The 25,491-nt window shown below is 49.8% G+C and overlaps 13 protein-coding genes across 13 annotated transcripts; 7 read left to right on the forward strand and 6 right to left on the reverse strand.

The window, feature by feature from the left end:
- Nucleotides 1–219: 219 nt before the first annotated feature.
- On the forward strand, nucleotides 220–1,436 carry BO83DRAFT_333469 (aldo/keto reductase). Its single transcript, XM_025528342.1, has one exon. It carries the CDS (start codon nucleotides 365–367, stop codon nucleotides 1,373–1,375), a length of 1,011 nt encoding a protein of 336 aa, XP_025390711.1. The 5' UTR covers nucleotides 220–364; the 3' UTR covers nucleotides 1,376–1,436.
- A 39-nt stretch (nucleotides 1,437–1,475) lies between these two features.
- On the reverse strand, nucleotides 1,476–3,760 carry BO83DRAFT_435519 (Zn(II)2Cys6 transcription factor). The gene is made up of 3 exons (XM_025535889.1): nucleotides 3,497–3,760; nucleotides 3,335–3,441; nucleotides 1,476–3,277 (listed from the first exon to the last, which is right to left on the reverse strand). Exons 1-3 carry the CDS (start codon nucleotides 3,752–3,754, stop codon nucleotides 1,549–1,551), a joined length of 2,094 nt encoding a protein of 697 aa, XP_025390712.1. The 5' UTR covers nucleotides 3,755–3,760; the 3' UTR covers nucleotides 1,476–1,548.
- Nucleotides 3,761–3,939: 179 nt separating this feature from the next.
- Nucleotides 3,940–5,117, forward strand: BO83DRAFT_333475 (dihydrodipicolinate synthase family protein). The gene is made up of 2 exons (XM_025528343.1): nucleotides 3,940–4,403; nucleotides 4,462–5,117. The coding sequence occupies exons 1-2, from the start codon at nucleotides 3,945–3,947 to the stop codon at nucleotides 4,987–4,989; spliced, it is 987 nt and encodes a 328-aa protein (XP_025390713.1). The 5' UTR covers nucleotides 3,940–3,944; the 3' UTR covers nucleotides 4,990–5,117.
- Nucleotides 5,118–5,361: 244 nt separating this feature from the next.
- On the reverse strand, nucleotides 5,362–6,765 carry BO83DRAFT_216959 (sialidase family protein). The gene is made up of 2 exons (XM_025526773.1): nucleotides 6,733–6,765; nucleotides 5,362–6,659 (listed from the first exon to the last, which is right to left on the reverse strand). The coding sequence occupies exon 2, from the start codon at nucleotides 6,566–6,568 to the stop codon at nucleotides 5,465–5,467; it is 1,104 nt and encodes a 367-aa protein (XP_025390714.1). The 5' UTR covers nucleotides 6,569–6,659; nucleotides 6,733–6,765; the 3' UTR covers nucleotides 5,362–5,464.
- Nucleotides 6,766–7,178: 413 nt separating this feature from the next.
- On the forward strand, nucleotides 7,179–8,990 carry BO83DRAFT_415373 (sugar porter family MFS transporter; the record flags this gene model as incomplete). Its single annotated transcript, XM_025534631.1, has 4 exons — nucleotides 7,179–7,397; nucleotides 7,450–8,160; nucleotides 8,221–8,577; nucleotides 8,634–8,990. 4 exons carry the CDS (start codon nucleotides 7,179–7,181, stop codon nucleotides 8,976–8,978), a joined length of 1,632 nt encoding a protein of 543 aa, XP_025390715.1. The 3' UTR covers nucleotides 8,979–8,990.
- Nucleotides 8,991–9,734: 744 nt separating this feature from the next.
- Nucleotides 9,735–11,730, reverse strand: BO83DRAFT_376454 (FAD-binding oxidoreductase). Its single transcript, XM_025530721.1, has 3 exons — nucleotides 11,592–11,730; nucleotides 10,512–11,533; nucleotides 9,735–10,402 (listed from the first exon to the last, which is right to left on the reverse strand). The coding sequence occupies exons 1-3, from the start codon at nucleotides 11,658–11,660 to the stop codon at nucleotides 9,919–9,921; spliced, it is 1,575 nt and encodes a 524-aa protein (XP_025390716.1). The 5' UTR covers nucleotides 11,661–11,730; the 3' UTR covers nucleotides 9,735–9,918.
- A 444-nt stretch (nucleotides 11,731–12,174) lies between these two features.
- On the reverse strand, nucleotides 12,175–13,430 carry BO83DRAFT_415375 (NAD-dependent epimerase/dehydratase family protein; the record flags this gene model as incomplete). Its single annotated transcript, XM_025534632.1, has 4 exons — nucleotides 12,967–13,430; nucleotides 12,717–12,905; nucleotides 12,377–12,660; nucleotides 12,175–12,319 (listed from the first exon to the last, which is right to left on the reverse strand). Exons 1-4 carry the CDS (start codon nucleotides 13,423–13,425, stop codon nucleotides 12,175–12,177), a joined length of 1,077 nt encoding a protein of 358 aa, XP_025390717.1. The 5' UTR covers nucleotides 13,426–13,430.
- Nucleotides 13,431–14,009: 579 nt separating this feature from the next.
- On the forward strand, nucleotides 14,010–15,233 carry BO83DRAFT_461135 (zinc-dependent alcohol dehydrogenase family protein; the record flags this gene model as incomplete). The annotated part of the gene is made up of 4 exons (XM_025537239.1): nucleotides 14,010–14,142; nucleotides 14,200–14,572; nucleotides 14,606–14,646; nucleotides 14,698–15,233. The coding sequence occupies 4 exons, from the start codon at nucleotides 14,010–14,012 to the stop codon at nucleotides 15,162–15,164; spliced, it is 1,014 nt and encodes a 337-aa protein (XP_025390718.1). The 3' UTR covers nucleotides 15,165–15,233.
- BO83DRAFT_376456 (fungal specific transcription factor domain-containing protein) lies at nucleotides 14,999–17,496 on the reverse strand. Its single transcript, XM_025530722.1, has one exon. It carries the CDS (start codon nucleotides 17,314–17,316, stop codon nucleotides 15,304–15,306), a length of 2,013 nt encoding a protein of 670 aa, XP_025390719.1. The 5' UTR covers nucleotides 17,317–17,496; the 3' UTR covers nucleotides 14,999–15,303.
- A 678-nt stretch (nucleotides 17,497–18,174) lies between these two features.
- BO83DRAFT_461149 (uncharacterized protein) lies at nucleotides 18,175–19,261 on the forward strand. The gene is given in 3 exon segments (XM_025537240.1): nucleotides 18,175–18,439; nucleotides 18,459–18,525; nucleotides 18,550–19,261. 3 exon segments carry the CDS (start codon nucleotides 18,182–18,184, stop codon nucleotides 19,194–19,196), a joined length of 972 nt encoding a protein of 323 aa, XP_025390720.1. The 5' UTR covers nucleotides 18,175–18,181; the 3' UTR covers nucleotides 19,197–19,261.
- An 836-nt stretch (nucleotides 19,262–20,097) lies between these two features.
- On the forward strand, nucleotides 20,098–21,716 carry BO83DRAFT_356445 (NAD(P)/FAD-dependent oxidoreductase). The gene is made up of 4 exons (XM_025529199.1): nucleotides 20,098–20,342; nucleotides 20,398–20,687; nucleotides 20,756–21,332; nucleotides 21,395–21,716. The coding sequence occupies exons 1-4, from the start codon at nucleotides 20,111–20,113 to the stop codon at nucleotides 21,658–21,660; spliced, it is 1,365 nt and encodes a 454-aa protein (XP_025390721.1). The 5' UTR covers nucleotides 20,098–20,110; the 3' UTR covers nucleotides 21,661–21,716.
- Nucleotides 21,717–21,794: 78 nt separating this feature from the next.
- BO83DRAFT_386612 (uncharacterized protein) lies at nucleotides 21,795–22,658 on the reverse strand (the record flags this gene model as incomplete). The annotated part of the gene is made up of 5 exons (XM_025532676.1): nucleotides 21,795–21,933; nucleotides 21,993–22,059; nucleotides 22,107–22,236; nucleotides 22,265–22,551; nucleotides 22,619–22,658. 5 exons carry the CDS (start codon nucleotides 22,656–22,658, stop codon nucleotides 21,795–21,797), a joined length of 663 nt encoding a protein of 220 aa, XP_025390722.1.
- Nucleotides 22,659–22,837: 179 nt separating this feature from the next.
- On the forward strand, nucleotides 22,838–24,532 carry BO83DRAFT_461159 (amidohydrolase family protein; the record flags this gene model as incomplete). Its single annotated transcript, XM_025537241.1, has 3 exons — nucleotides 22,838–23,363; nucleotides 23,418–23,525; nucleotides 23,587–24,532. The coding sequence occupies exons 1-3, from the start codon at nucleotides 23,128–23,130 to the stop codon at nucleotides 24,530–24,532; spliced, it is 1,290 nt and encodes a 429-aa protein (XP_025390723.1). The 5' UTR covers nucleotides 22,838–23,127.
- Nucleotides 24,533–25,491: the final 959 nt, after the last annotated feature.

The raw sequence follows: 25,491 nt of genomic DNA on the forward strand, positions 1-25,491 counted from the left end.
GTGTTTCGCAGAAGCCACAAAGAGCATGCAAATAAAGTTTATTCACCATCTGTCCTTATTTGCCACTGATGGTACTGTGGAATCACCCTTCGAAATTAGTCTATAAATAAATACCGATGATTGAAATAACGGACCTGACAGGGATACATATCATTGCGGAGAAAACCCCGAAAGTAGTACGGATTCCCCCGCCCACCGGGAATCTTTCCGACCTCTCAACGAATCTTCCCCGGTCTCTCCCTGACATTGATGACGATCAAGGCCAGAATGATTTAAACATCATGGATCAAAGCCACAGCTACTACCATTGCAACACAGTCCATAACTACAGTATCCACAGCGGTAACATTCGTATAACAACAACATGGAATACCAACGCCTTGGCAAAAGCGGCCTCAAAACCTCCAAAATCATCCTCGGATGCATGACCTTTGGCAATCCCGCCTGGGAAGGCAGTCCCTGGGTGCTCCCAGAAGACGAAGCCCTCCCATTACTCAAGAAAGCCTACGACAGCGGAATCAACACTTGGGACACAGCGAACTCCTACTCAAACGGGACATCAGAGATTTTAATCGCTAAAGCCTTGGCGAAATACAACATCCCACGAAGCAGGGTCGTGATCATGACCAAGCTATACTATCCAGTCTTCGACCCGGATGCTCCATCGCGACCCAATCCCGCCATCAACGACGGTGAGCTGGTGAATCAGATGGGTCTGAGTCGAAAACACATCTTCGACGCGGTGGAAGGGTCACTTGCGCGACTGAACACGACGTATATTGATGTGTTACAGCTACATCGACTGGACGATACTGAGCCAGAGGAAATCATGGGTGCACTGCATGATCTTGTTCGGATGGGCAAAGTTCATTATCTGGGTGCGTCGAGCATGTACTGTTGGCAGTTGGCGCGGTTGCAGTACACGGCGAAGATGAATAATTGGCCGACGTTTACGAGTATGCAGGGACTCTGGAACTTGCTTTACCGGGAGGAGGAGCGGGAGGTTAATCCGTTCTGTAGGGCCGAGGGGATTGGGTTGATTCCTTGGAGTCCGTTGGCTCGTGGGTTGTTGGCTAGGCCGTGGAATGCGCAGACGTATCGGTCTAGTCAGGATAAGAAGACGGTTAAATGGTTCTCTGGAGATCACAACGAGGTTATTGTTTCACGGGTGGAGCAGTTGGCAAGGATGAAAGGGTGCAGTATGAGTGCTGTTGCTATTGCGTGGTTGTTGAAGAAGGGCGCGTGTCCGATTGTGGGGTTGAATAGTATGGAGAGAATTGAGTCGGCGGCAGAGGCGTTGCGTGTAGAACTGTCTGATGAAGAGGTTGGATTACTTGAGGAAGAATACAGGCCTCTCCCTGTGGAGGCTATATAGTTACGTCAGAAGCAGGGGGTTTTGTAGTCTGTGCGCTTTGGAGCAATGAGATACAAGTAGGACACTTTGGCTACTATGTGCTGATACAAAAAGTGGATAAGTAGTATTGAAGAAATTATCGGATATATATATCATCGCAAACGACTGAAATTCAACTTCCCAGACTGCCATACCTACGGCATGAAACTCGACACTAGGTCAGGAAAGGTAAATTCTCCCATATCGGTGAACAGAAAATCATCAACGGGAGGCTCAGTAGAGCCCAATAGAAACATATTGTTCATAGAGCCCAAGGCCTGGGCTGAGTGTCCTGCACCACCAGCTATCTCTGCATGTTGAACCGCAGGAGGTAAGATGTTGCCAGTGTGGCTAGTTCCAGACAGACCGTCCAGTCCTAACAAGGTAACCGTCTCGGAGAGCTTCCGAGTCAGCCCAGGAGCCATTCGGCGCAATGGGTGATATGTGATGCATTCTATGCTGCGAAAGACGCCTAGAACCGCACTAATGAGGTGAAGCTCCACGTGTAGATCAATGTTTAATTGCACATGATGATTGTGACATATCTCCAGTAACAAGTGACCGGCAAATGCGATCATTACATGGAAATAGTGTGGCATGCCAACGAGGTTCTCGCTCATTTGGGGATCATTTAGGATCATCTCAAAAATAGTGACGGTCGCCTCATGAGCCATTTGGGCTGCGGACAGAAAAGGGAGGGGGATAGGATTGCCACGGAGCCCCTTGAACACTTGATGACCAAGATATAGTTTCCCAAACTGATAGTGCAGCTCCAACCCTCTTCTTGGAAATTCTCCGATGTGCGCATTCGTGACGAAGAGGGCAGAAAACCGGGTAAACCACCTGTCAAGTTGTCGCGAGTAGTTGGTAATCTGATGAGTAAGGGCCGATGGCAGCTGCATCTCCTTGTCGGACCCCAAGACATCTCGAACTTGGCCCATGATTAAAAGCAGCGACACCTGCGACAGAATTCGTACGTCTGACTCAGTTGCTTCTGCGCGATGTAGGTATGATTCCCAGCTCACCGCAATATCCTTATCGTTCCGCAGAAGCGAGTCGCGGTTGTGGAGGATCGAGAGGTGTTGATCGCAGACGAATAATAAATACCATAGGCGAATGCGATCTGCTGCAACTATTGGTGACGAGTTCGATGGGGAGGAATACTCGGGCGGATGAATGCCAAGAAGAGAGTCGAAACTGCGATGGAGACGCATATCAGCTGCTCGACGGATGCCATCACTGGACAAGATTCGTGAAGCGTCTGCAAGCCAAAAAGAGGTAATACATAAGGCTCGTAGATATTCCACGTCACGCTTCTCAAACAGAGACCGCGAAACCTGAGAGCGAAACTCGCGATTACACGCTTCGTAGGTTTCCTGGTCATGGGGGTCATGGAGGGCTGAGACAGTGCATATGGCAGCGAGGAGTGTTGGAGATTCCTTGCGTAGATGGGTTATATCCTGATTCTCATTACAGATGCCATAGAGAAAGTGATCTAGACGAGAGAAGTAGCGGTGCAGTAGTTTTTCTGCTGTTTCGACTGTGATGATGCCTTTACTAATGAGATCCACTCGGCTAGTAGCGCGAGTGACACCTGGTGGAACCTTCGTGGCATTTGGAGTTCCATGTTTGGCGATATCGAGGAAGGTATCAATAGGAGCCTGCACCGCTGTGGGTGACTCTGGTGGGGATACTTCGCATCCTTCCGTTGGACAAGCGTCACATTCACGGTCTAGCCCGATGCTTTCTGTAATAGCTCCCTCCTCATTTCCCTCATTTGCTGATATTAGAAGTGGCCTTGGGCGTTGAAGGTCTAAGGTCTGGCAGATGGTGTCAATGGTCTGATGCAGATTCTGTACGTCGGTCCTCAGGTGCTCGACATTTCTGTAAGGCATACAAGTTTAGACTACATAGTTTGAGGTGGAAGAGGGAGAAACTGACTTAGTATCTTCAACCAAGGATTGAAGACTTCGATTTAGTACACAAGACAGCGATCGCCGGCGACATCGAACGCAAGGTGGACCATTTTCTGGCATATCACATTTTGTCTAAGGCGTGAGTATTAGATTGAGCGATGTAACCTCTTAGACCCCAAAGTTTCACCTTGTTTTTCCGACAGGCCACACATGCAGTGACCTTTCGGGTGATACTGGGCAAGACATTGACCAGCGATGGGATTGCTGCGGGTTGTTGCGGGCTTCTCTCCGCGTCCTGACGGGCAGGCGACTCAGACCGACCGGGATATTCCAGTGTGCCTTGCTGCTGTCGGGAGCTGGCCGAAGCTGGCGTGAGGGAGCCAGCGATTTTTTCCCTGTGGCCGTCGGCTTCCGTTATGGATGCCTGTCGCTTGCGCTTGACCATATCGAATTGTAGCGCTTTTGATATCGCCAACATGTCACTTGCCTGATGTTTCTGAGGGTTGTTGGGCGTTCAGCCTGGTTACCCCGCATTGTCGGTTATGTTTATCCCGGTCTTTTCGGGAGAAGCCCGAGTGGTTTGTTATAAAGACACTAGTAGTTTGCAGTATTGGACAGTACTCTAGATCACAACCATGACCTCAGCAATTCCGCACAAGAGCAAACCGTTGCCTCCGGGCATATATTGCCCAGTAATCTCTTTGTTCAAAGGGACACCACGGCAAGAAATCGACTACGACGCTTCCTACAAGTTCTTCACCCATCTCATCCGGAGTGGGATTGCCGGACTCGTACTCGCTGGCACAAATGCTGAGGCGGTGCTGCTATCGTCAACTGAGCGAAAGGAGTTGTTAAGAACTGCTCGACGGGCGGCTGTGGATTTAGGGGTGGGTGACTTTCCACTGGTGGCGGGGATTAGTGGACAATCAACCAACGAATCTCTTCGCCTGGCTGAAGACGCTCGTGAGGCAGGAGCAGACTTTGGGCTACTTCTGCCGCCCAGCTATTGGCCTAAAGCAGTCACAAAAGACGTCATTCTGGACTTCTACACGGAGGTAGCAGACAGCAACATTCTTCCAATCGTCATATACAGCGTAAGCTCTTTTTCCACACATAATGCATGCATGAATGTGAGCTGAACTAGAAGAATAGTTTCCAGCGGTCTGCAATGGCGTGGATATGAACTCAGATGCCATGTCCACATTGGCGCAGCATCCCAACATAGTCGGGGTAAAGTTGACTTGTGGTAACGCTGGCAAGGTTACCCGGTTAACTCAAGAATACACGCATGAACAGTTTGGGGTATATGCTGGTTCATCTGACTGGCTCATCCCTTGTCTCAGCGGCGGCGGATCAGGCTGCGTGACAGGAATTGCCAATGTTTTCCCGAAATCAACTGCCAAGCTATTTTCTTTGTGGAAGGCCGGGCAGCTGGAAGAAGCGAGGAAATTGCAGGGGCTGATATCTCAGGCCGAAAAGGCCTGCAAGGAAGGCATTGCACCCACCAAGTTTGCCGCTGCACATTTTGCCGGACCAGTCGCAGGAGTGACGGACCAAACAGCATTCCTGCCTCGAAAGCCGTATAAAGCAGCATCAGCAGCAACGCAGGAATGGGTAATCGGTGTGATGAAGCATCTTGTGGATATTGAGAGTTCTTTGCCAGATGTGCGAAGGGGGTGAATAGATAGGCCATAATAGAAGGATGCTGTTTCATAGCTAGAATATGTTCGATGTTACTGAGGGTGCTATGGAAATCTACGAGTAGCTGCAAATACTATTGAATTACTGCAGCTGTTATATACTTTGGTCTTATACTTGTGATGAAAGCAGATGTGATGTTTTGATCATCAAAGGAAACCAAGCTTACTATCCCGTTGTTTAACTTTGTAACCAAGAAGATAAAATGATCTGCGACAGTGTATGTACGATGCCAAGCTATGCAGGGCACGGCTGCCATTTTGCCAGTCATACTTGATTCAGCAGCATAGGAGGGAAATCGGAACGAGGGAGAACCGGATGGCTGCTCTACATGCTTCGTAAAGGAATATATCAGTCAATGTTCGTGAGTAAATCTATCACAATAGTATCACCATCAGTGAGCATATCTACAATGAGGCATATCTAAACTCGTGTGCCTGATCCGTGGTGGCAGCGCCTATCCCGTTAGTCCAAGTCCTGCCGATATCCTTCTAATAGAGCCTGACAACCATCCAGCCGGACCATCGTCAAAGAAGTCTTCCTTGAGCTGTACGTACTTGATACGCTGTCGCCAAAATGTATACGCAATGTGGATCGTCCCATCAGCACAGATCATGCTGGGATAAGACAGCTCTCGGTTGAGCTTTCTCTCACTGTTGTTCGTCAAACAGTACCCATCCCCTTCCTCGAGTATTCGGTGCTTCCAGGTGCTTCCCTGATCATCGCTCCAAGCAACACACAAGGGAGCTCTTGGGGACCCCCAAAACGACTCCCTGCCGTCCTTCGCTGATGCCTGATTTTTTCTTTCGTCCACCCCATCAGCAATATCGTCATACAGGCCTTGTCTTCTTCCTAGAGCATCACGCTTGGAAGAATGATTGTAAATCAACACCACCCTACCGGAAGGCAGCACATCAAAGCAAATGCCCGCATTCGGGTTTGGGAGGGGGGTCGGCTGCGGGGCACTCCACACTAATCCATCTGGCGATGTCGCTAGGTAAACGTTGTCAGCCCAACGGCTGCGAAACATGCTCAGATACGTTCCATCCTTCAGTCGTTGGATCTCCATATGCACACACCCGGTACTCTCGGGAATCTCTGATTCAGTCCAGGAACGGCCCTGATCCCTCGACACGCGGATGCAGGAAATGTCATCATTTCCCAGCCAGCGCTCTCCCGGCTGCACACGACACTTGAAAACTGGAACTACCCAAGCTCCATCATCAAGGACAACCACTGGCTGCCGGATGAATGTGCCGGTATCGCAGAACAACACTTTCTCATTGCCCCATGTGGTGCCGCTATCGGGGGACACCCGATACTTGACAATGGCTGTGTCCTGGTCTCCAGCATGCTGGGAGGTGTAAAGAAGCCACAACTCTCCGGTAGGTGCATGGAAGAGAACAGGATTTTGCTCGCTCCGGGTATTGTCGTGAGTCATCTTCGACGCTTCCGTCCACTCACTCTCCCCGCATCTTAGCCGAGAAAGATAGATGCTGATGTCGGGCTTTCCTTCTAGACTTCCGCCAAACCAGGCACATAGCAGGTCGCCGTTTGGCATTAGGAGTAGATTAGATGCATGGCTCTGTACCGTGGGCGCAGGCAGGTATGCCTCGCGGTAGAAGTAGGGTTTGTCCACGGAACGGATTGAACTGTCCGAAGGGAATATGATAGCCATCGTCAACAAAAATAGACTGGCTTAGTTTTGTGGTCAAAACATCTCACCTTCTCGCTCAAAATGCTCTCTCTTATTTCCAGAGATCCAACATGATGGCCTAATGAAAGTGCTTTGATTGGCTGATTTCCACAAAGGACCCAGGCCTTTCGGCCCAGCGCCGATGAGCCCTCGACGCACGGAGGACAGTCCGATGATCGGCTACAGAGCATAGCTTGGACTGATCTCCGCATTTACCCCGGATTCAATGCAGTTATTGCTCTGGGGTAATGCAGATCATGCCGAAACGGTCCAAGAGGGGCTGTGATCATGCGCAGCCTCCCCTCCATATAATGGAGCCCATTTTCGGTAGCAAACAGGGTGTATCTCGTCCTATGTGGGGAGAGTAGTGCCTTGGCTTTCACATTGACCAGGGCCAGAGCTCTTGTCATTGCACGCTCAAGTGGCCAAACGTATTGTCATCTAATTGTTGTCCTAATATTAAAGTCACGTCTCAATGGCTGGAGGAACCAGCATTTGGGCTAGCCAGGAAGCCAGAACCGATCCCAGGCAAATTTTCAATGGAAGGTTAGCCTATCTTCTAATCACTCTTGCCTGGGCTGGTTGGTTTTATGGCTTCGATACGGGGAATATCGGAGGCATTCTCACATTACCATCGTTCGAACATGCATTTGGGCTCGACAAGCTGACTACCGCAGAGCTTGATAGCCGCAAGGTACCATGCTCGCATACTTCCTCAACGCAACGAAAAATGCTGACCGGTATAGGGAACCATTGCAGCAATGCTCGCAGCTGGCGGATCAGCTGGCTCTCTCTGTGCAGCCCCAACCGCCGATTTCCTAGGTCGCAAGTGGTCTGTTTTTCTATGGGGGTTTGTGTTTGTTATCGGTGGCGTGATGCAAATGATTGCCAACTACAAAGTACTCATTGCTGGTCGCTTCATCGGTGGAATGGGAGTTGGGGCCAGTTCGATGCTATCTCCACAGTTTCTTGCTGAGAATTCACCCAAGTCGGTGAGAGGGTCGGCAACAGCCATGTACAACCTCATGATTCTAGCGGGATTGATGGTCGCCTTCTGGATCAATTACGGTGTTTCTTTGTGGTCATTTCCCGGTGTTGAGCAAGATAACACCCAATGGAGGACGGCAATGGGGATTCAGTTGATTCCTGGGGTCTTGATGTGTCTCATGATACCTTTTGTTCCTGAAACGCCTCGGTATCTGATCAATCATGGAAAGGAAGAGCAGGGGCTGAAGAATCTCTGTCGGCTGAGGAAGCTCCCTGCTGATCATCCGTATATTCAGACGGAATACCAGGAAATCGTTGCTCAGGTCAAATTCGAGCAAGAATGCCATCAAGGACACAGCTACTGGGTCGTTCTTCAAGACATCATTTTCATCAAGAGCAACGCACGGCGATTTTTTCTTGCCGTGATGTTATTCCTTTTCCACAAGTTTACCGGCACTGATTCCTTGAATGTGAGTCCAGAAGTGTCTATCACTCGCCATCACATTCCATACTGACAAAACTCACAATAGTACTACGCCCCAGAGATATTCGAACTTATCGGCCTAAACGGAACATCAAACAGCCTCCTCACTACAGGCGTTTACGGCGTCGTCAAATTCGTCGTTACAATCTTCTACGTCACCTACCTAGTCGACCGAGTAGGTCGTCGTCGGCCACTTCTCGTCGGTGCCGTCCTCCAAGCAACCGCCATGCTCTACCTTGCCCTCTACCTCCGCTTCGCAGGTACAAACACTAGCACCGTCGGTGGAACACCAGCGGGAGGCATTGTTGGAATAGTGTGGATCTATATCTATGCCTTCGGGTGGTCATTTGGGCATAGTGTGGCCTGCTACATCGTGGCGGCAGAGATATTCCCGACCAGAATCGTACGTATACATCGCTGAGCCTCTCTCGTGTAACCCTGTAATTGACTCCCTCATAGAGATCCGTCTGTATGGGCTTCTGCTTCTTCGTCAACTGGATCGTCGACTACGGTATCACTCGAGCCACACCAGACATGATCACGAATATGGGCTGGGGAGTGTTTCTTCTGTATGCTATGCTGACATACGCCGGAGTGGTGTTTATTTACTTCTGTCTCCCTGAATTAAAAGGAAGGTCGATTGAGAGTATCGATGACTTGTTCCAGAGACCTTTGTGGACCATGTGGAGACATGCATATCCCACGGAAGAGGAGAAAGTGCGGCAGGGGATCCCGCAGCTAGCAAAGGGCCAAGCGAATGATGATGGGGATAAGCAATCCGTGGATCATGTTGAGCGTGTCTAGGTTATTCTCTTGTCTAGGGGCAGTTCTCACATTCTGTATTGAATTATGGCTAGGGTGAGTTTATTGATATCATTTTGAGCTCCACTATACGGTTGAAATGCTCCCTATGTTCTGATGCGGTCGATACACATCATCGCGACGCCTATTGCCACCCCCCAGCAACACATAAATGATAAAGTCAGCCTCATCCATACCAGAATCTCGTAGTAGAAAACGGATCGTAACCTAGTGACACCCCCTCCTCTGCCTCACTTTCAGTCAGAAATTAGCGCCAGCGATCACAATGTGACAAGTATCTTCATTGGCTTCTATATATGCACCTACACTGTGCCAGGTCTCAACAAGGTTCCCTAAGCTTTGGTTGGACCGTGCGGATTGACTGGCCCACAAGACGGCCTGGTCCGGTTGTTTGATCCTGCCGTCACTGGTGCCAGTGCTCTTTTCGTACTTTTCCTAAACAAACAGTGCTTCGCTAGTTACCTGCAAGGCTGGGGAGCATGAACAAAGAGAAAGGGGGTCGACCTAGAGTGCAAGTCGTCTTGGTGCAGGCCTTCAAGTATGCAGTCATTTGACAAACTATCTCTGGTTGTGCTTAGTGTACTGTAAAGGGTTTTGACGAGGTGGTGTCCGGGGAGAGGGAAGTTGCGGGTGGCTTTCTCTAGTTTCAATTGATTCTTTGTCTACTTTTCCGGAGTCTCCCGAATCCCCACCGTGTTGGTGGTTTTATTGGTTGCTAGCTAAAGACCTAATCAGGATCGCTTGATGAGTAATGGACTGGACAGAAGTTGGATGAGTTGGCGAAGACCATGAACAAGAGATGAAAGACAATATCAGGAGAGAGAGAGTGAGGGACGGTGTGCAAGGTCAATTGATAATAGAAAGCAGGAACAATTGTATTGCTACCGCCTAAAATCCGTGAACTAAATACATACAATCATCATCACTGCGGAACCTTGAACCCTCCCGGCACCATCCTCTGAAACACTCCGGTGGGATCAACTTCCCGGCTAATGCGTTGCAACCGCGCGACGCTCTCAGGCCCATAACTAGCGATCGGATCTTGCCATTGCGCCGCGTAGTTGAGATAAACAAATGGATGATATGCGTTCAACTCATGTGCGTCCGCCTCAATACCTGCAAACAGTGTCTTGGCGGCTTCCTCCACGCGGGCGTCATCGGCCGCATTATCCCAGGTGGCGCTCAGTAGAGTCACCACGAGCGCTTGTTCGGAGTCAGACGGCAGACCCATTACATTATGGCCTGCAGGCGCCCGTGCATAGAGAGCAGGAGGTAGTGGCTCCAGAGAAATCGACCAGACGATACCCGGCACGTCCTGCACGGCTGCCAGACTCGTATCCCACCTCACGTAGGTCGCTTTCAGCATAGGCACGGTCGCGTCGTGGGTCGTCACTACGCTTAGCTGTCTGTTTGGGTTGTCATGGATTAGCTTTGACAGGTTGAATGGAGAACAGCGCACCGGAGAGCGAAAAGAAGGGTGGGAAGGGACGTAGGGACAGAGGAATTAGTTCTTACCGTTTCCCATTCTGTGAAAAGGACCCCTGCTCCAGGGATATCTCGTGCACTGGGGCTACACGCACAGTGCTGAATAACTGCGGAATATCAAAGAAGGCCCTGTACACAGCTGGTGGTGACGGTGGCTGCTGGCTATCTTCTCCATTCTTCTCAGGTTTCTCCATCTCCCCGGTATACACAATGCTGTTCACCACGGCGGCTCCCTTGCCGCCGGCGAATCCAAAACTGGTGATTAACGAGGCATTCTCATCATAGTGACTCGCTGCCTTGGGATTAGCCAGCTCCACAAATGCGCGTAGCTGAGCATCGATGGTGTCTGTACTGCAATAGACAGACCCGCCATAAATGGGGCCCTGTGGGAAGGCCCGCAGAAAAAAGCCTGTTACGATTCCGAAGTTACTGTTTCCAGCCCCACGCAGCGCTGCCAGCCACTCTGGGTGTTGAGTTTCTTCATCCCAATGCGCAATCGTTCCATCGGCCAGGACTATCTCTACGCCGACCATGTTATCGCACGTCCACCCGTAACGGGGAGAGAAATATGACATGCCGCCTCCGAGCGTTAGCCCGCCAATCCCGACCTGTGCGGCGCGGCCGCCCGCTACCGAAAGACCCAGCGGGTCGAGGTGGGCATAAACCTCTCCCCATGTGGCACCTGCTCCAACGAAGACGGTCTGTTTATCACCGTTGTCTCCGGACGAAGGCAGGACCTTGATGGTGTTGAGAGCGCGCAGATCTATGGTGATGCCGTGATGGATGTTAGACGCTCCCCCAAAGGAGTTGTGCCCACCGGACCGGATGGCAAATTGGAATTTGGCTTGTTCGTGTACAGGCAGAGTGGACGCGGTCGTCACCAAGCTGGTGATAATTTTAGACACATCTTCGGCTGAGTCCGGAGACACCACGCAGGACGGCTGGAGATCGCTGTTCTGCTGAGCAAAATACGACTTTTGAAACGCTTCATATGTCGTTGTGTTCGGGAACGAGACTTTGTCTGGCCCTAAATCTGGGGCTAGATTGAGGAACTGCACCCATAGCAGAGTTAGAGTCTTGTATCTGCACGGGTTTCGGGATTACACGCACGCAAGCTTGCAGCGGGGAATTGCTGGCCGTGGGAGGAGCATGGCTGCCCTTGAGGGGTGGTTGTTCCATGGTGAAGCGAAGATACGAGGAGATAAAGGCCGATAAACCAAAGGGGAGGAATTGGAAAGAAAGGGAGAAGGGAAGGAGGGGACAGTGGCTGCAAGAGGGCGCAGCGGCTTTTAATGAGTAGCCTTAAGGCTTGGTTGCTGCTAAATTAGTGCTGTGCTTAGTGCTGTATAGTGTACAGGGGTGGTAAACCTAGAGACTTAGTGGTATCCATCGCCGTTTCAACTCTGGTCAAGACTGGTATTTGCTGCAAGATGACTGCAGATCGTTTCCCTTTCGCTATGGTTCCTTTGTTTTCCATCTATAAAAACCACACGTCGAAGAGTTTAATATGCTGAATGAGATATATATGAGATAATAGAGCATAAAATAAGCAAATAAGAGGACAATCTGCTTAGGATTCTGAAAAGTAGATAGCCTGGATAATATTAGTGCAATTTTCAGAATTTCAGAAGGAGGTACTTAACCCGCCACCTGCATTGATGGGGACTGGAAGTATATCCACTACTAAATAACTCTACCTAATATCCGGTCGCTTATTACCACCCTCCAGCCCCTTCATGATAAACTCAACTTCATCGTCTGCCACATCGAGTATATGGTGAGGCGGATATTGTGGCTCCCACCCAATTTTCTGTCCATGCTCAGGCGTAAACATACACCTAGTCTCACAGTTAGCACTACTTTCAAACACCGCCATCCAAGAGAACATTACTTACCTCCCCCCAATAAGCACCGGCACCTCATCTGGTGCAACACCAAGCGCCTCACCCATCTTCGCCAACACTTCATCATCAGCCCGCATAACAACATCATCCTTAACTAATTTACGCTTCGCAAGCGCCTTAGCCATAGCACTGTAAACTCTATTCCAGGTAATACTGCCCGAGGCAGCAAGGAAGAAACCATTCCTACCGTGGCTGATTTCTTCTCCTGATAGTATCTTCCGGAGAATGTGCAGGTACAACTCTGCTGTGTCGGAGATGTGGCACACAGGCCAGATCTGGATTTCACTGTTAACATATATGCGTGGATGATCGCGATACGGAAGGTACATACAGGATCGTCCGTGTCAACCTTATACACCCGACGCAGCTTTAAAGCAGCGCGAACAATATCAACATCTTGGATCGAAGTCCGGTTGCCGAACCCTTCCCCCTGGCCGTATACAAGACACGGAGCGAAGATGTAGGTCTGTACGCCGTGTGCTTCGGCTGTGTCGATGATAGTCGCGTTGGTGTTGGCGGACTATTTTTCCTTAGTAACGGTGGCCCACTACATCAACAAAGATATTGTGGAGTCAACTCACTTCAGCAGCGAACTTATGCTTGGACTTCGCCTCCTTCTGAATATGGTAAAGTCTCGGATCCGTATCCAACAATACCTGATCGACAGAGACGCCCGCATGTCGACTAAACTGCTTTGAGCCAGTTGTGTGCAGAAAATGTACGTCTTTGCCTGTTTTCCTCTTGACCTCTCCTAGGCCTTTGATGAAAGTCGGTTGATGCTTTGCTGAGTAGGCATCGATGAGGTAGTAGACAATAGTGATTTGCTTGTCGATGATGGCCTGGGTGACGGTTTCGTGATCTCTAACATTGAGAACAAGAGGCTCTGCACCATATAGTTTTTGCACTTGTTCTCCTTGATCCTCTGATCTGACCAATGCGTATAGTTTTCCGTATGGTGGGAGGTTGGCGTTCTTCCAGCGCGCTAGGACGGTGCCTCCTAGGTAGCCGGACGCTCCGGTGAGGAGGATGTTGTGGGACATTGCGATCTATTATGTGTAATTGAGGTATTTGGGAGGTGGAAATCCTCAGCTTGCGCTCTTGAACTGTCTTATTTTGAAGGATGATAATGAATGGAGTAAGCAGATTATATATGTCTAGATATGGGATTAGTAACAAAATAGTTCCATGTCGTTACTGACGCGCTAACCGTTAACGGACTGCTCCTGTAGTTCCTATTGGTCAAAAGGAACCTCTCTCGCTCCACTCAGTAGTATCTGAGTGCTTCGCAGAAGATCTCCATGTCCTCCTGTTGGTTAAGCCTTCGATCATTCTCTCGAAATCAAGAAAAGGGTTTTGATGTCTCCACATAGCATGGACTTCTCGATTAGCAATCATTTCTACCTGGCGGGGTTGATGACGCTCGTGAATATTCTCCCTTCTCATTGCCCCGTGACAGCCAATAGGAACCATGGGAGCGTTCAAGTCGATTTACTTCCATCAAATTGAACCCTAAGTAATAAAGACCTTACAAAGAACTTCAACGCATATAAAGGTACGCGCATCTGATCATATTCTGTATATACAAATTCTGTTTCACCCTCTTGTAGAATCCAATTCCCACACCATGCAACGTTACATCTCCCACTTCGACGGCATCGACGGCCTCAAAAAAGAAGATGTGCCAGTCCCATCACCCAGACAAGGCGAAGTCCTCGTCCAGGTCCGTACTATATCGCTGAACTACCGCGATTTGGAAGGTAGGCGCTTTTTCCCTGTCAATGTCATGCACCCAGCAACTAATCTTCTCAACAAAGTGATCAACGGCAAATACGACCACCACCGCGCAATCAGGCAAGTGCCAAACATAGTCCCCTGTTCAGACATGTGCGGCGTGGTCCAAAGAGTCGGCAAGAACGTCACCAAATGGGCCGTCGGTGATCGAGTGGTTTCCTTATACGTCCCGGACCCCAAGACAGGACAACTGACTGAGAGAGCGCTCGCTACCAGCTTGGGCCTCCCTCAGCATGGTGTGCTGGGAACGCATCGTGTTTTCGCGGAGGATGCGTTGGTCAAGGCACCCGAGCACATGAGTGATGAGGAGGCATGCACGCTGCCAATCACGAGTGTTACGGCGTGGATGGCGATCAATGGCACGCGGCCGTTGGGCGAGAATGGGGGCCGGGGGGAGTAAATTCTTCTTCAGGGGGCCGGAGGTGTTAGTATTGCTGGTTTGCAGATTGCGAAGGCATCTGGTGCGAAGGGTATGTTACTTTGTCCCTAGATATATAATTTGGGCTGACTCTCCGGTACAGTTATAATTACTTCGTCGTGTGATAAGAAACGAGCCATGGCAAAAGACCTCGGAGCAGACTTTGGTATTAACTATCGTCGGATACCGGAATGGGCTAACAAAGTGATGGAAGTCACTGACGGACATGGCGCGGATATTATTCTTGAAACGGGTGGGTCGCAGACGTTAAGTCAGAGCTTCGCGTGCGCTGCGTATGGTGGCCTGATCAACTGCATTGGGTATACTTCTGGCAAGACTCAAGCTTCTGGAGAGCAAAAGAACGTCAATCTGCTCACTATACGTTGTAACCTGACATTGAAGGGATTTATTAACGGACCGACGGATCGCTTCGAGGAGCTGATCAATTTTGGGAAGAAACATGAGATACATCCGGTCATCTGCAAGGTCTTTTCTTTCAACCAGGCGAGGGATGCTTTCAGATATCTGGAAAGTGGCTCGCACTTTGGAAAGATTGTTATCCGGGCTTAGCTGGTCCGGATATTGTTTGATTATGCGACGATAAATAGCTAAGAATAACTCAATATGCCCGGGGATCATTCAGGAAGAGCCCGTTAAATGTAGAAATGATGGTGTGAGAAAAGCCTGTATCTAAATACGTTAATTGTCACTATAATTCCTGAGCTGGATGGACTGCAGGATCCCCGAACAAGGTTGAATGAGAAAAGTCCGTGAAGGCTTCGTTGACTCCATCGCAATAACTGGGCCAGATATCGGGATCAACGAGGTCCGCCCAGGGCCAGAACAAATCATCACTTGTCTGGTTCTGTGGAAGAGACCACAAGGACTGATCAATGTTCGTATTGCCAGCATCCATGTCCATGTTTACCGAATCAGACTGTTGATTCGGCCGTCGTGTCATACCATCTTTTGTTGGCGGAGGCACATCGTTTGTGCTATCGGACACACCACGCCGGAGGTCAATATTTAACATCATAGTCAATTTGTCGACCTTCTCACATAAATGACGAGTGAGACATGCTGCACGAACTGCGGCGTCATTTTGATAACCCGCAAACTCAAATGTCTCCAGGGCTAGATTGACGTAGCCTCGTGCTTGTGGACAGCGCGGACAGAAAGGAAAAGCCAACATGAAACCCATCAGCGTCAGCACGGCATTCCACTGATATTGATAAAGTTCACATGATCCATAGAATATATCATGCGCGGTCATACAAGAATACACTGTTTGGATCGTTGCCAAGGCGTGTTTCAGAGCAGTTGCAGCATGTGCGCCGGCAAGGGGATTTTCTCGGTTCATGGCGGGCTGACGAGGGAATTGGACAAAAACTCTATGCAGACTAATCATGGCATCGTGGTATTGGAGTTCAAGCAGGGCCTCCGTTTGAATTTGGAGTGGCGCTTTAATCATATAGTTATTGTACTCCTCGCCACCTCCATTCTCTCCTGGACCACAGAAATACTTTCGTGAGACGGGCACATCTTGGACGTCCAGTTGAAGGTGCTTGAACCATGTGTTTTGGCGTAATTCGTCTTTCCATACACGTAAATGATGCAAATTATCTGTCAAAACGTTTGCCTGAAGTTCGATGTCATGTGTCTTTCTTGTCTTTTCGTGGTGTGCCATTGACTCAATGACAGCCAGGGCCGCACACGTGAGACGAATCGATTCATTATGATATGGGAACCGTACCGGACAGGGCGGATCGTTCAACATCCAACATGGTGATGGAGATCTAGATATAGGGAGCTGTACACTAATAGGCTTTCCAAGGTGCCTTGAGCAGCGGAAGTCGAGATGGACTAAGGTCCACCAGATACGAGAGTGTAGCTCCGCCTGCTCCCGAAATGCTTGAGGGGGCGGATCACAGTCAAGGTCTAATGATCGAGCAATCCGAACAGCAAGCCCGATCATGTTATACGCCGCCTGATGTTGTCCGGCGTCCAGTAAGTACAGGGTCATGATACAGTAGCACTGAAGGATTGGAAGAGAGGGCTTCGCAAACGTTGAATATTGCATCGCGCCTGTTAGACAACGTTGGAAATAAGGCATGCCAATGTTCTTTGAGCACCGATTGCTCCTTTTGAATTGCTTCCATTGCAATCCAAGAAGCCGAGAATTGAGACCAGAGTAAAATATATACTGCATGGTGTAGGCTGTTACAGCATCCCGCAGAGGTTGTGGATGGGAGCCAGTCGCAGTATCCTCGTGGGAAGGAGGGCGCTCTAGATCCTCTCGGCGAACAATTGGAACTTGTGGGAGTAACCGAGCCCAGAATATCTCTAGAACGTGATTAACTTGAGCGGAGGATAAATCGCATTCAATCGCAGCTGTGCCATCTGTATCATGGGACGTAAAAGGTGATGAATAAGCAGGGGGGGGGCCCGTAGGGGACCACCGAGAGGATAGTTGGGATACACCAGCGCAGAAGGTGTTTATGCGATCTATGAAGCCAAGTGTTGAGTCCAAGCGATAATTGATCGGAGCTGTCTCTGTGTCGTCGGGACAAGGTGTCATGCCCCCGCTGGGTGTCTGTCTTCCCTTGGTGACACTGGCTCTCGGGGTGACGTGAAGTGAGGATGGGGACGCATCCATAGCAGCATCTGCCCGACCAGATGGGCTGTCAGAGCGCCTTAGGCGGCTACAGTGCACCTTGTTCATCACGCATTGATGGCAGGGGGCAACTGCGTCGCACCGCACTCGATGCTCGCGACAGAAACGGCATGCCCGGCGCACTTTGCGGCGCCTAGGCACTGAACCTGGGGTCGGAAAGGTATGTATCATCGTCCCAATTACTGCAGCTCAAGTACCATGAAGGATGACCTTTTCTAAGCATTGCTGAATTGACGCTACAAGTGGTAAGTGGATGCTCTTGCAGGCATCGGCGAAAGTCTGGATATGAGGATTAGTCACCAAGATTCCCCAGCGTGACTTGTCAGGTGATCACCGCAGCGACGATGAGCTGCCCTAGAAGCAGGATCAAGCCTTTGTCATATATGAGAATTCCTGTAATCTGCCAGGACTCGAGTATTGAGTAACCTTACCCTTTTGTTGCATAAGTCGTAATCCCACTCAGCTAAGGTCCAAGTGCCGTCAAAAGCTTTGTTGATGGATATGCGATGTCCTTGCTGATGCACCCAACCCCTCAACCAGTTCCACATAACAACCAAAGCCATGTGTGGGTGCGACGTTGAAGACTGCAACAGGCCTGCTGTACGATTAGACGTTGACTGTGTTATTTGCAACCGTCATTTTTGTGCTGAACATATTGAACACGGATGTCCCAAGTGGCAAGTGGGGAAGAAATTTATCATGCTCTCAAGTCCTGACACATCTAACAATCCACATCAAGGAAGGGGAACTCTACGATCTAGCTGCTCAAGGAGCAGAGAGGGGCGAGGTAACCAGTTTATTAGACTCTCTGAACTTGTCTGCACTTCTCGAGAAAGCAAGCTATTTACGAAATGGTATTGCCTGCTTCTTCTCCCGGCCCCTTGTGTATGACAGATCGTTACCTTCATCAGTGATGGGTGGCATGAACTACCACATAGAAATTCTTTTTGCTGATGGAGCTCGGTGGCTGGCTCGTATTCGAAGATCTAACGCTACTTCACCACCGCCCGGCCTACGTGACTATATCATGCGCAGCGAGGTTGCGACTCTCCAGTTCCTTGGCAAAACCAAAATTCCTGTTCCGAAGGTGTTCGACTACGCGCTGGAAGGCCAGACTCCCGTCGGCGTTGGATATATACTCATGGAAAAAATCCCGGGGAAGTCATTACGCGTCTCTCGCATCTCAGGAGCAAAGGAAGAAAGTTATGACTCAGCTAGCGGATGTATACATTGAGTTGGAACGTTTTGCGTTCGACAGTATGGGATCTATGGATGAACCAGGAAGTGATCATATTGCTTCGTTTGCCAGGGAATCAATGACCGAATATGTCAACTCGCAGATGATTCCCCTCGGGCCATACAAGGACCCGAAAGAGTACCTCCAATCTACCATTGAACTCATTATGAGATTGATCCTGAGAGGGGAAAGCTATGCAGGACGCGAGATGGATGCATTCTTAGTTCACCGGTTCCTTCTTAGTAGCCTCCCAAAAGTATTAGAACACCACACCTATGATGATGGACGATTCTATCTTCGGCACGCTGATGACGAGGGTGATCATATTCTCGTTGAAGGAGATTACAATATCACGGGAATCGTTGATTGGGAATGGGCTCATACAGACTCAAAAACTGAAGCCTTTAAATCGTTCGTCATGCTTTTCCCAATTTCTGACTTTTACGACGGAGTTAATACCGTTGGCGAGGACGAATCTACTTTTGCAGATACACTCGAGGCAAAGGGAAACAATGGACTTGCAGAGATAGTCAGGAATGGGAGACTGCTTCATCGGTTCCAGTTCTGTTGTGGGTATGACTTTGCAGACTGGGAAGGGTTTTTATGCCTTTTTCAGGGCCTTCGAAATGCCTTGAACATAGATGCAGATATGAGTTGGGTTGATTGGAAGATGAATGCTTTAGAACGATGATTCAAGTCATCCTCCATCCCAAATATCTGGTCTTGTCAGCAAGCGCCTTCATTTAACAAATTAAGATAGTTACTGCTTGAATACTAGTTGAGCTCTTGTCTACCTGCTGTATTACGTAGAAGAAGAACCTGAACCGTTAGAAAAGCTTTTCTCAGACATAGCTAAGCACATACATCATTCGCAAGAGATAGTAGTCGATCTTCCGGGTCAATTTTTTATATTGTTGCTCAGTATAGTCTATACATTGTCAACAACGTACAGCTGTAGCGAAGGATGTAGCGTACCAGACACTTTAAATGTCCCCAACCTCGACATTGGTAGCCTTGATGACGGGGTCGTCATTCTTGTCAGTCGATTTTCGGTCCATGTCTGATACGTCCATGTTGAGAGCATGTACGTCTCTGTTCTGTGAGAATCATCAGTGTACAAAATCTTTAGAATCGCCCCTACATCTAGATGCGGACTTCACAAGACGCAACCCCTCAAGTGCTGATATCAGATAAACAGCAATCGCTATCTGACAAGGAAATCAATCTGCCCCAACGTATCCCTTAGCTAACCAATAGCAGTCACTCAATACCCTAGTTCAGAATGAGACGGTTGTACACTTTGGTATGCAATTCTCAAGGCCGATATGGCCTTCCCTATTACTTTCCTACTATTAACTATCCCTAAGTTTTCCCCTTTCATACCTCAGCGATAATGACCTTGATAGCCAGAGATAATCGGTGAAGCCCGAGCGAGCAAGCTTCCCCACCGCGATAAGCCGAAAGTGGGGTAGAGATCGGCCAACTGTCCGCTCCCATCTACCCCTACAGTCGTATATACAACACGGCCCTAAAGCATGAACCTTCAACTCCGCGCGAGACAACCTGCGTTTTCAGTCAATCATCCGTGCGCTGGCAAAACCAAACATGCCCGCTCCCGTCCCCAATTCCACCACCCCCTTCTGGCGCACCCATCCCCATCCCCTCGATCGCCACCGCAGTACCCCAGACCTCCCTACTGAATGCGACATTCTCATAATTGGAGCCGGCTTCGCAGGCGCAGCCTTAGCACATTTCTTGTACAAGGATAACACCTCGCCACCATCAGTGGTAATTCTTGAAGCACGCGAAGCATGCTCTGGAGCTACGGGTCGCAATGGTGAATTCATCACCTACCCCTGCCACATCCCATCGCTCACTAACCACCCAAGCAGGCGGGCATCTCAAACCAGACGTCTACCTCAATCTCCCCAAACATATCAAAAAGTACGGTGTCAAGGCCGCAGTAGAAATTGCCAAATTCGAAGCCTCTCAAGTCCATGCCGTAAAGGAGCTAGTCGAGACTGAGAACATCGACTGCGACTTCGTCCTCACCCGCGCGTGCGATGCAACGCTGGACGAGAAACTAGCAAAAGAGATTGAGACTGCCTATGCAGAGCTAGTTAAGTCAGGTGCTTCCGATCTGAAAGATGTACAATTTACGTCGCGCAAGGATGCTGAGCGAGTGCGTTTATCCCCCCTCACTCACTCACCTTTCGCCCTACAGTCATACTAATTAGTTACTATACACAGGTATCCGGCGTCAAAGGCGCCCTCAACTGCTTCACCTTCACGGCAGGCCACATCTGGCCGTACAAGATGGTAATGCATCTCCTCCAAGGTGTCGTTAACCGAGGCGCGAACCTCCAAACCATGACTCCTGTTATATCTATCGATGAGAGCCCTCTACCCGATGGTCGGTGGGTAGTACACACTGATAGAGGCAAAATCAAGACAAGGAAAATCCTTCTTGCGACGAACGCATACACATCTCATTTGGCCCCGCAATTCAAGAACCACATTGTCCCGGTGCGCGGGATATGCAGCCGTATCGTCGTACCAGAAGGGAAGGTGGCACCATTCCTACCCCAAACATATAGTATCCGGTATGGGCCGTCCATGTACGATTATTTGATCCCCAGACCAGACGGGAGTATCATTGTTGGTGGGGCCAAGACAAAGTTCTGGACGGATACGAAGCACTGGTATGATGTTGTGGATGATGGGAAGTTGATTGAGCCTGCCAAGACGTACTTTGACGGGTTAATGCAGAGACATTTTGTTGGCTGGGAGGGGAGTGAGGCGTACACGGATCGGGTGTGGACGGGGAGTATGTTTATCCTCTTTTACCATTATTTCTCTCTGGGGCAAGTAATTACTGACTGTGTCTAGTTATGGGGTATAGTTCTGACTTCATACCATATGTGAGTGAGGTGCCTGGGAAGCCGAATCAAACTGTTATAGCGGGTTTCTCTGGACACGGTATGCCGCTGATTCTGCTTTGCGCGAAAGCGGTTGCGCGGATGGTGAGGGAGGGTGTTGCGTTTGAGGATACGGATGTACCGTCGGTGTTTCGGGTGACAAAGGAGAGATTGGAGAGTACGAAGAATGAGATTTTGGAGGGGTTGGAGAAGGAGCATTTTTCCAGCAAGTTGTGAGTAGGATATGGGGACAGTCAATATGTGGCCTAGGGTATAACTGCGAAGACTATGCTTCGCGAGACGAAAGAGCCAAGGATGAGCATTTTCCTCATTCACATCACTTATATATAAGGTTAGGATGAAAAATTTCTTTACTTGGTCTCCATCGCAGCAGTAGCTGTAATAATCCCCTCCGCCAGCATAGGCAAACTATCCTCCTCAACGTCCATCTTGCCAAAGATATCCGAACACTTCTCCTTCTCCCATAAAGACACCCAAGCCCCCTTGAACCTGCACAATCCAAGTTAGAACACGATCGCCCAAATATAAATACTACAAAGACCACTCACCCGCACCGCTTCGCCGCAGCCGCATCCCACATATGCGCCGCCGCAAACCAAGCCACCGACCCTCCCCCTCAAACTTCTCCAACAAATATCGATACGATTCTGGTGCCGGCTTACCCACTCCAATGGTATCACACGATACAAAGTTCTCCTCTGGGAACATCACTCCACCTTCAGCAAGATACCCAGCCACCCGGGATGTATCGCCCGATGTCAGAGCCCAAACCGTGAACCCGGCATTCCTTAGCTGTCAAAACACTCAGACAGCCCCGCACGGACTTGAATTCGCGATACGATGCAAGTAGATATTCACGGTCTTCATCGGTGGCGAATTCCCGTGGGTTCAGGATCCCAGCTTGCCATAGGGTCCTGTAGAAGATGGAACGGAATACATCGAAGAACTTGACGTAGTGGGTTGAGAGGCTTAGATAGGTGTATTCCTTTTCGCCGGCTTCCATCCACGCGTAGCCGAATAGACGGGGGTGGATGTTATAAGTTCGAAGCTTGGGGCCGAGACGGGAGTCGATTGCTGAGAAGAAGACGTCGTAGGAGACGCATGTTCCTGGGATGAATCTTAAAATCAGTGAGGAATGAAGGGATTTTTTTGGGGTGGGGGAGATTGGATTTACCTACGACGTCGAAAACGACGTGTTTGTCTGTGGTTGCCATATTGGTATAGGATATAGGACGAGTTTTCTTGTTCTGTCAATGCATGTTACCAAATAATTTCATTAAATGATCACAGATAAATCCCTCATATGCATTGGAGCTCCAACAGATGAAGCCCTTTCGGTGAACCGCCGCAAACGCGAGGAAATAGACGGGCTAAGCCGATACTTGGGCTGTGACAGGGGACGACCCCCACTTCAGACTATCTTATCATCGAGGAACCCTATCTCTCGAGCGGGGTCATCCAGACTCCGGATGAAAGCCGATAAACAAGCACCGCTGCAGGGATGCATGAGTAACCACGTCAGCTCGGCGTTTAATGACTGCCTTCATACTGCCTGCGCGCTGCTGCGACAGTCTATGCCCCTTATTTCCATTACCCCTCATTCAGCAACTTGCACTCAGAAGCTTCTTATGACGATGAAGTTTCCCGTTATCGAGCTGGATACTTGGGAGGGTGGACTACGCTATGTCTCACTTCACGATTCACACGTCGTCATTGTTCGACCCGAAGCTCAAGTTATTCCGCCCCAATGTCTCAGTCACAGTTGATCCTGTCAGTGGACTAATTGTGCGTGTCTTTGAACGCGACTCGACCACCCCATTATCGGAACTCATACAACCTGACGATATAGACCTCCGGGGGAAGTATGTGTTGCCTGGACTGGTAGACGCACACACGCATATCTTCCTTCATTCATATGAGTAGGTTCATCCGAAGCATAAATACTCAATCGCAAGTGGTATTGACCAAGGCAGTGAGGCAGGAGCGCTTCAGCAGAAGCGCGATGAAAGCATAGGCGAGCGCATGGTCCGAGCAGTTAACCACTGTCGCACGGCATTGCTAGCCGGGTACACAACCTATAGGTATGCATGTAACCTCCGTCCCACTAAGGATGAAGAGGACAAATCAACTCACCCCATTCAGAGACCTCGGCTCCGAAGGGATGCAAGACTTCGACGCCAACATCCGCGACGCCATCGCGCGAGGCCTCACTCCTGGCCCCCGCCTATTCGTAGCCACCAAAGTCCTCGCCAGCACCGGATCATTTGAATGCCGGACGGAAAACAGCGCCGGGGGTCACTGTCTGCCCTCCAGTGCCGACGCTGTCGATGGTGTCGAGGCATGTCGGCAAGCTGTTCGTCGCCGCATAGCTGCCGGTGCAGACTTCATCAAGTTCTTCGCCGACTACAGAAGGAGAATCATGCGGTATCCTCCTGCGCAACAACACCCGTATATTGCCGGGGTCTTGCATCCTCCGAAAGAACCGAATCCGGATTATATGGTGTTCTCGAAAGAGGAGATGCAAACAATCGTGGCCGAGGCGAAGTTGGCCAGGTGTCCGGTTTCTGCGCACTGTGCGACACTTGAGGGTGCGATGGCTGCGATCGAGGCGGGTGTATCCACCATTGAGCATGCGTATTCCACTACTGACCAGATGTTCGAGGAGATGGTAAAGAAGGACGTAATTCTGGTGCCTACGCTGGCTATAGCGGAGAGGTTGCACGCGAAGCGGTTTGATCAGATCCTGAGTGGGGTCAAACGGGCGCATGATATGGGTGTAAGGTTGGCTTGTGGTGGGGATACAGGGACGTATCCTCATGGTGAGAATGTTCGAGAGTTGGAGCTCATGATTCAGGCGGGTATCCCGGTGGGTGATGTTCTGGAGGCTTGTACGATTGGTGGGTGGGAGGCTTGCGGAGGTGATTTGTGCGGGAGACGGTTTGGATGGTTTGAGGAGGGAGCGCAGGCGGATATCATTGCTTTGCGTGGAAATCCAGTGGAGGATCCAGGGGCTTTGAGGAGGGTCGACTTTGTGATGAAAGACGCCCGAGTGTGGAAAATAGATGGTATGCCGAAGGGGATTTTCTAAACGTTCCCTGTCGTATTATACAATAGTTACTACTTGGGAGTGGTGGCAGCTCCAAGCGTTCAATGGATGGCCCTCATTGTAAAGCCGCAAATAAGTAAATCATGGTGGAAAGGTTTTATATTATATCAAAACTACAGATGCTCCTTGTTTAACAGCTGCTGTTCCTAGCAATTCCGACAGTTGTTTCCGTCTGACTCATAAAATGCCAGCTCCCCACAACAGAAAAGGCAAACCTCAATCTGGGTCACTCCACCAGTACGCCGAGCAAGATGTCTGTGGCTTACCATATATGTCGGTATCGTGCATTAGAAACAGAGGTTCATAGAGTGCTTCACCTGGAAGAAGACTTAGCCAAGTTCGGCAGTAGCACGATAGAAGACTGGATTGAGAACATCACCCAAAGACTGAAAGGTGGTACGAGAAGGCACAGTCTTACATACAATATGATATGCTTGAATTCAAACATGTGCAGTTTCACCATCTCATGGCGCGCATCCACCGGCCTACGCCCCGTCTAAGATTGAGGGGTCCAGACAACTGGAAGGCTGTGCTAGATGCATCATCAGATTTGATCCAAGATTACCTCGCTCAGGAGCGGCGTCGGAGGCTATTCTATCCTTGGCATGGGGTGCACATACTTTTCGAACTGCAGTCATCTCGCTCGAGGCGTGCTGATCAGCACGAAATTATGAGCCGCTAGGAGGTGGAGCTCATAAGATGTTACATACCTCGCTCCCTCAATGTCTTCAGCTTCTCACCAACATCAGTGAGCGCTTGGGCGAGGCAGCCGTATGTGCTGATCGGTTAAGGCCGCTCGCTGATAATGTCAGGACCGCTCTCACAAATCCTGACACGCTTGTTGTTGGCCATGGGTGATGAGAGTATTATCACGGCAGAGATACATGATTTACTGTTCACGGACGGGCCATTGTCATGGACCCGAGCCAACTGCGGAGATG

Source organism: Aspergillus eucalypticola (genome assembly GCF_003184535.1).
Source record: "Aspergillus eucalypticola CBS 122712 chromosome Unknown BO83scaffold_6, whole genome shotgun sequence".
NCBI classification, from domain to species: Eukaryota; Fungi; Ascomycota; class Eurotiomycetes; order Eurotiales; family Aspergillaceae; genus Aspergillus; species Aspergillus eucalypticola.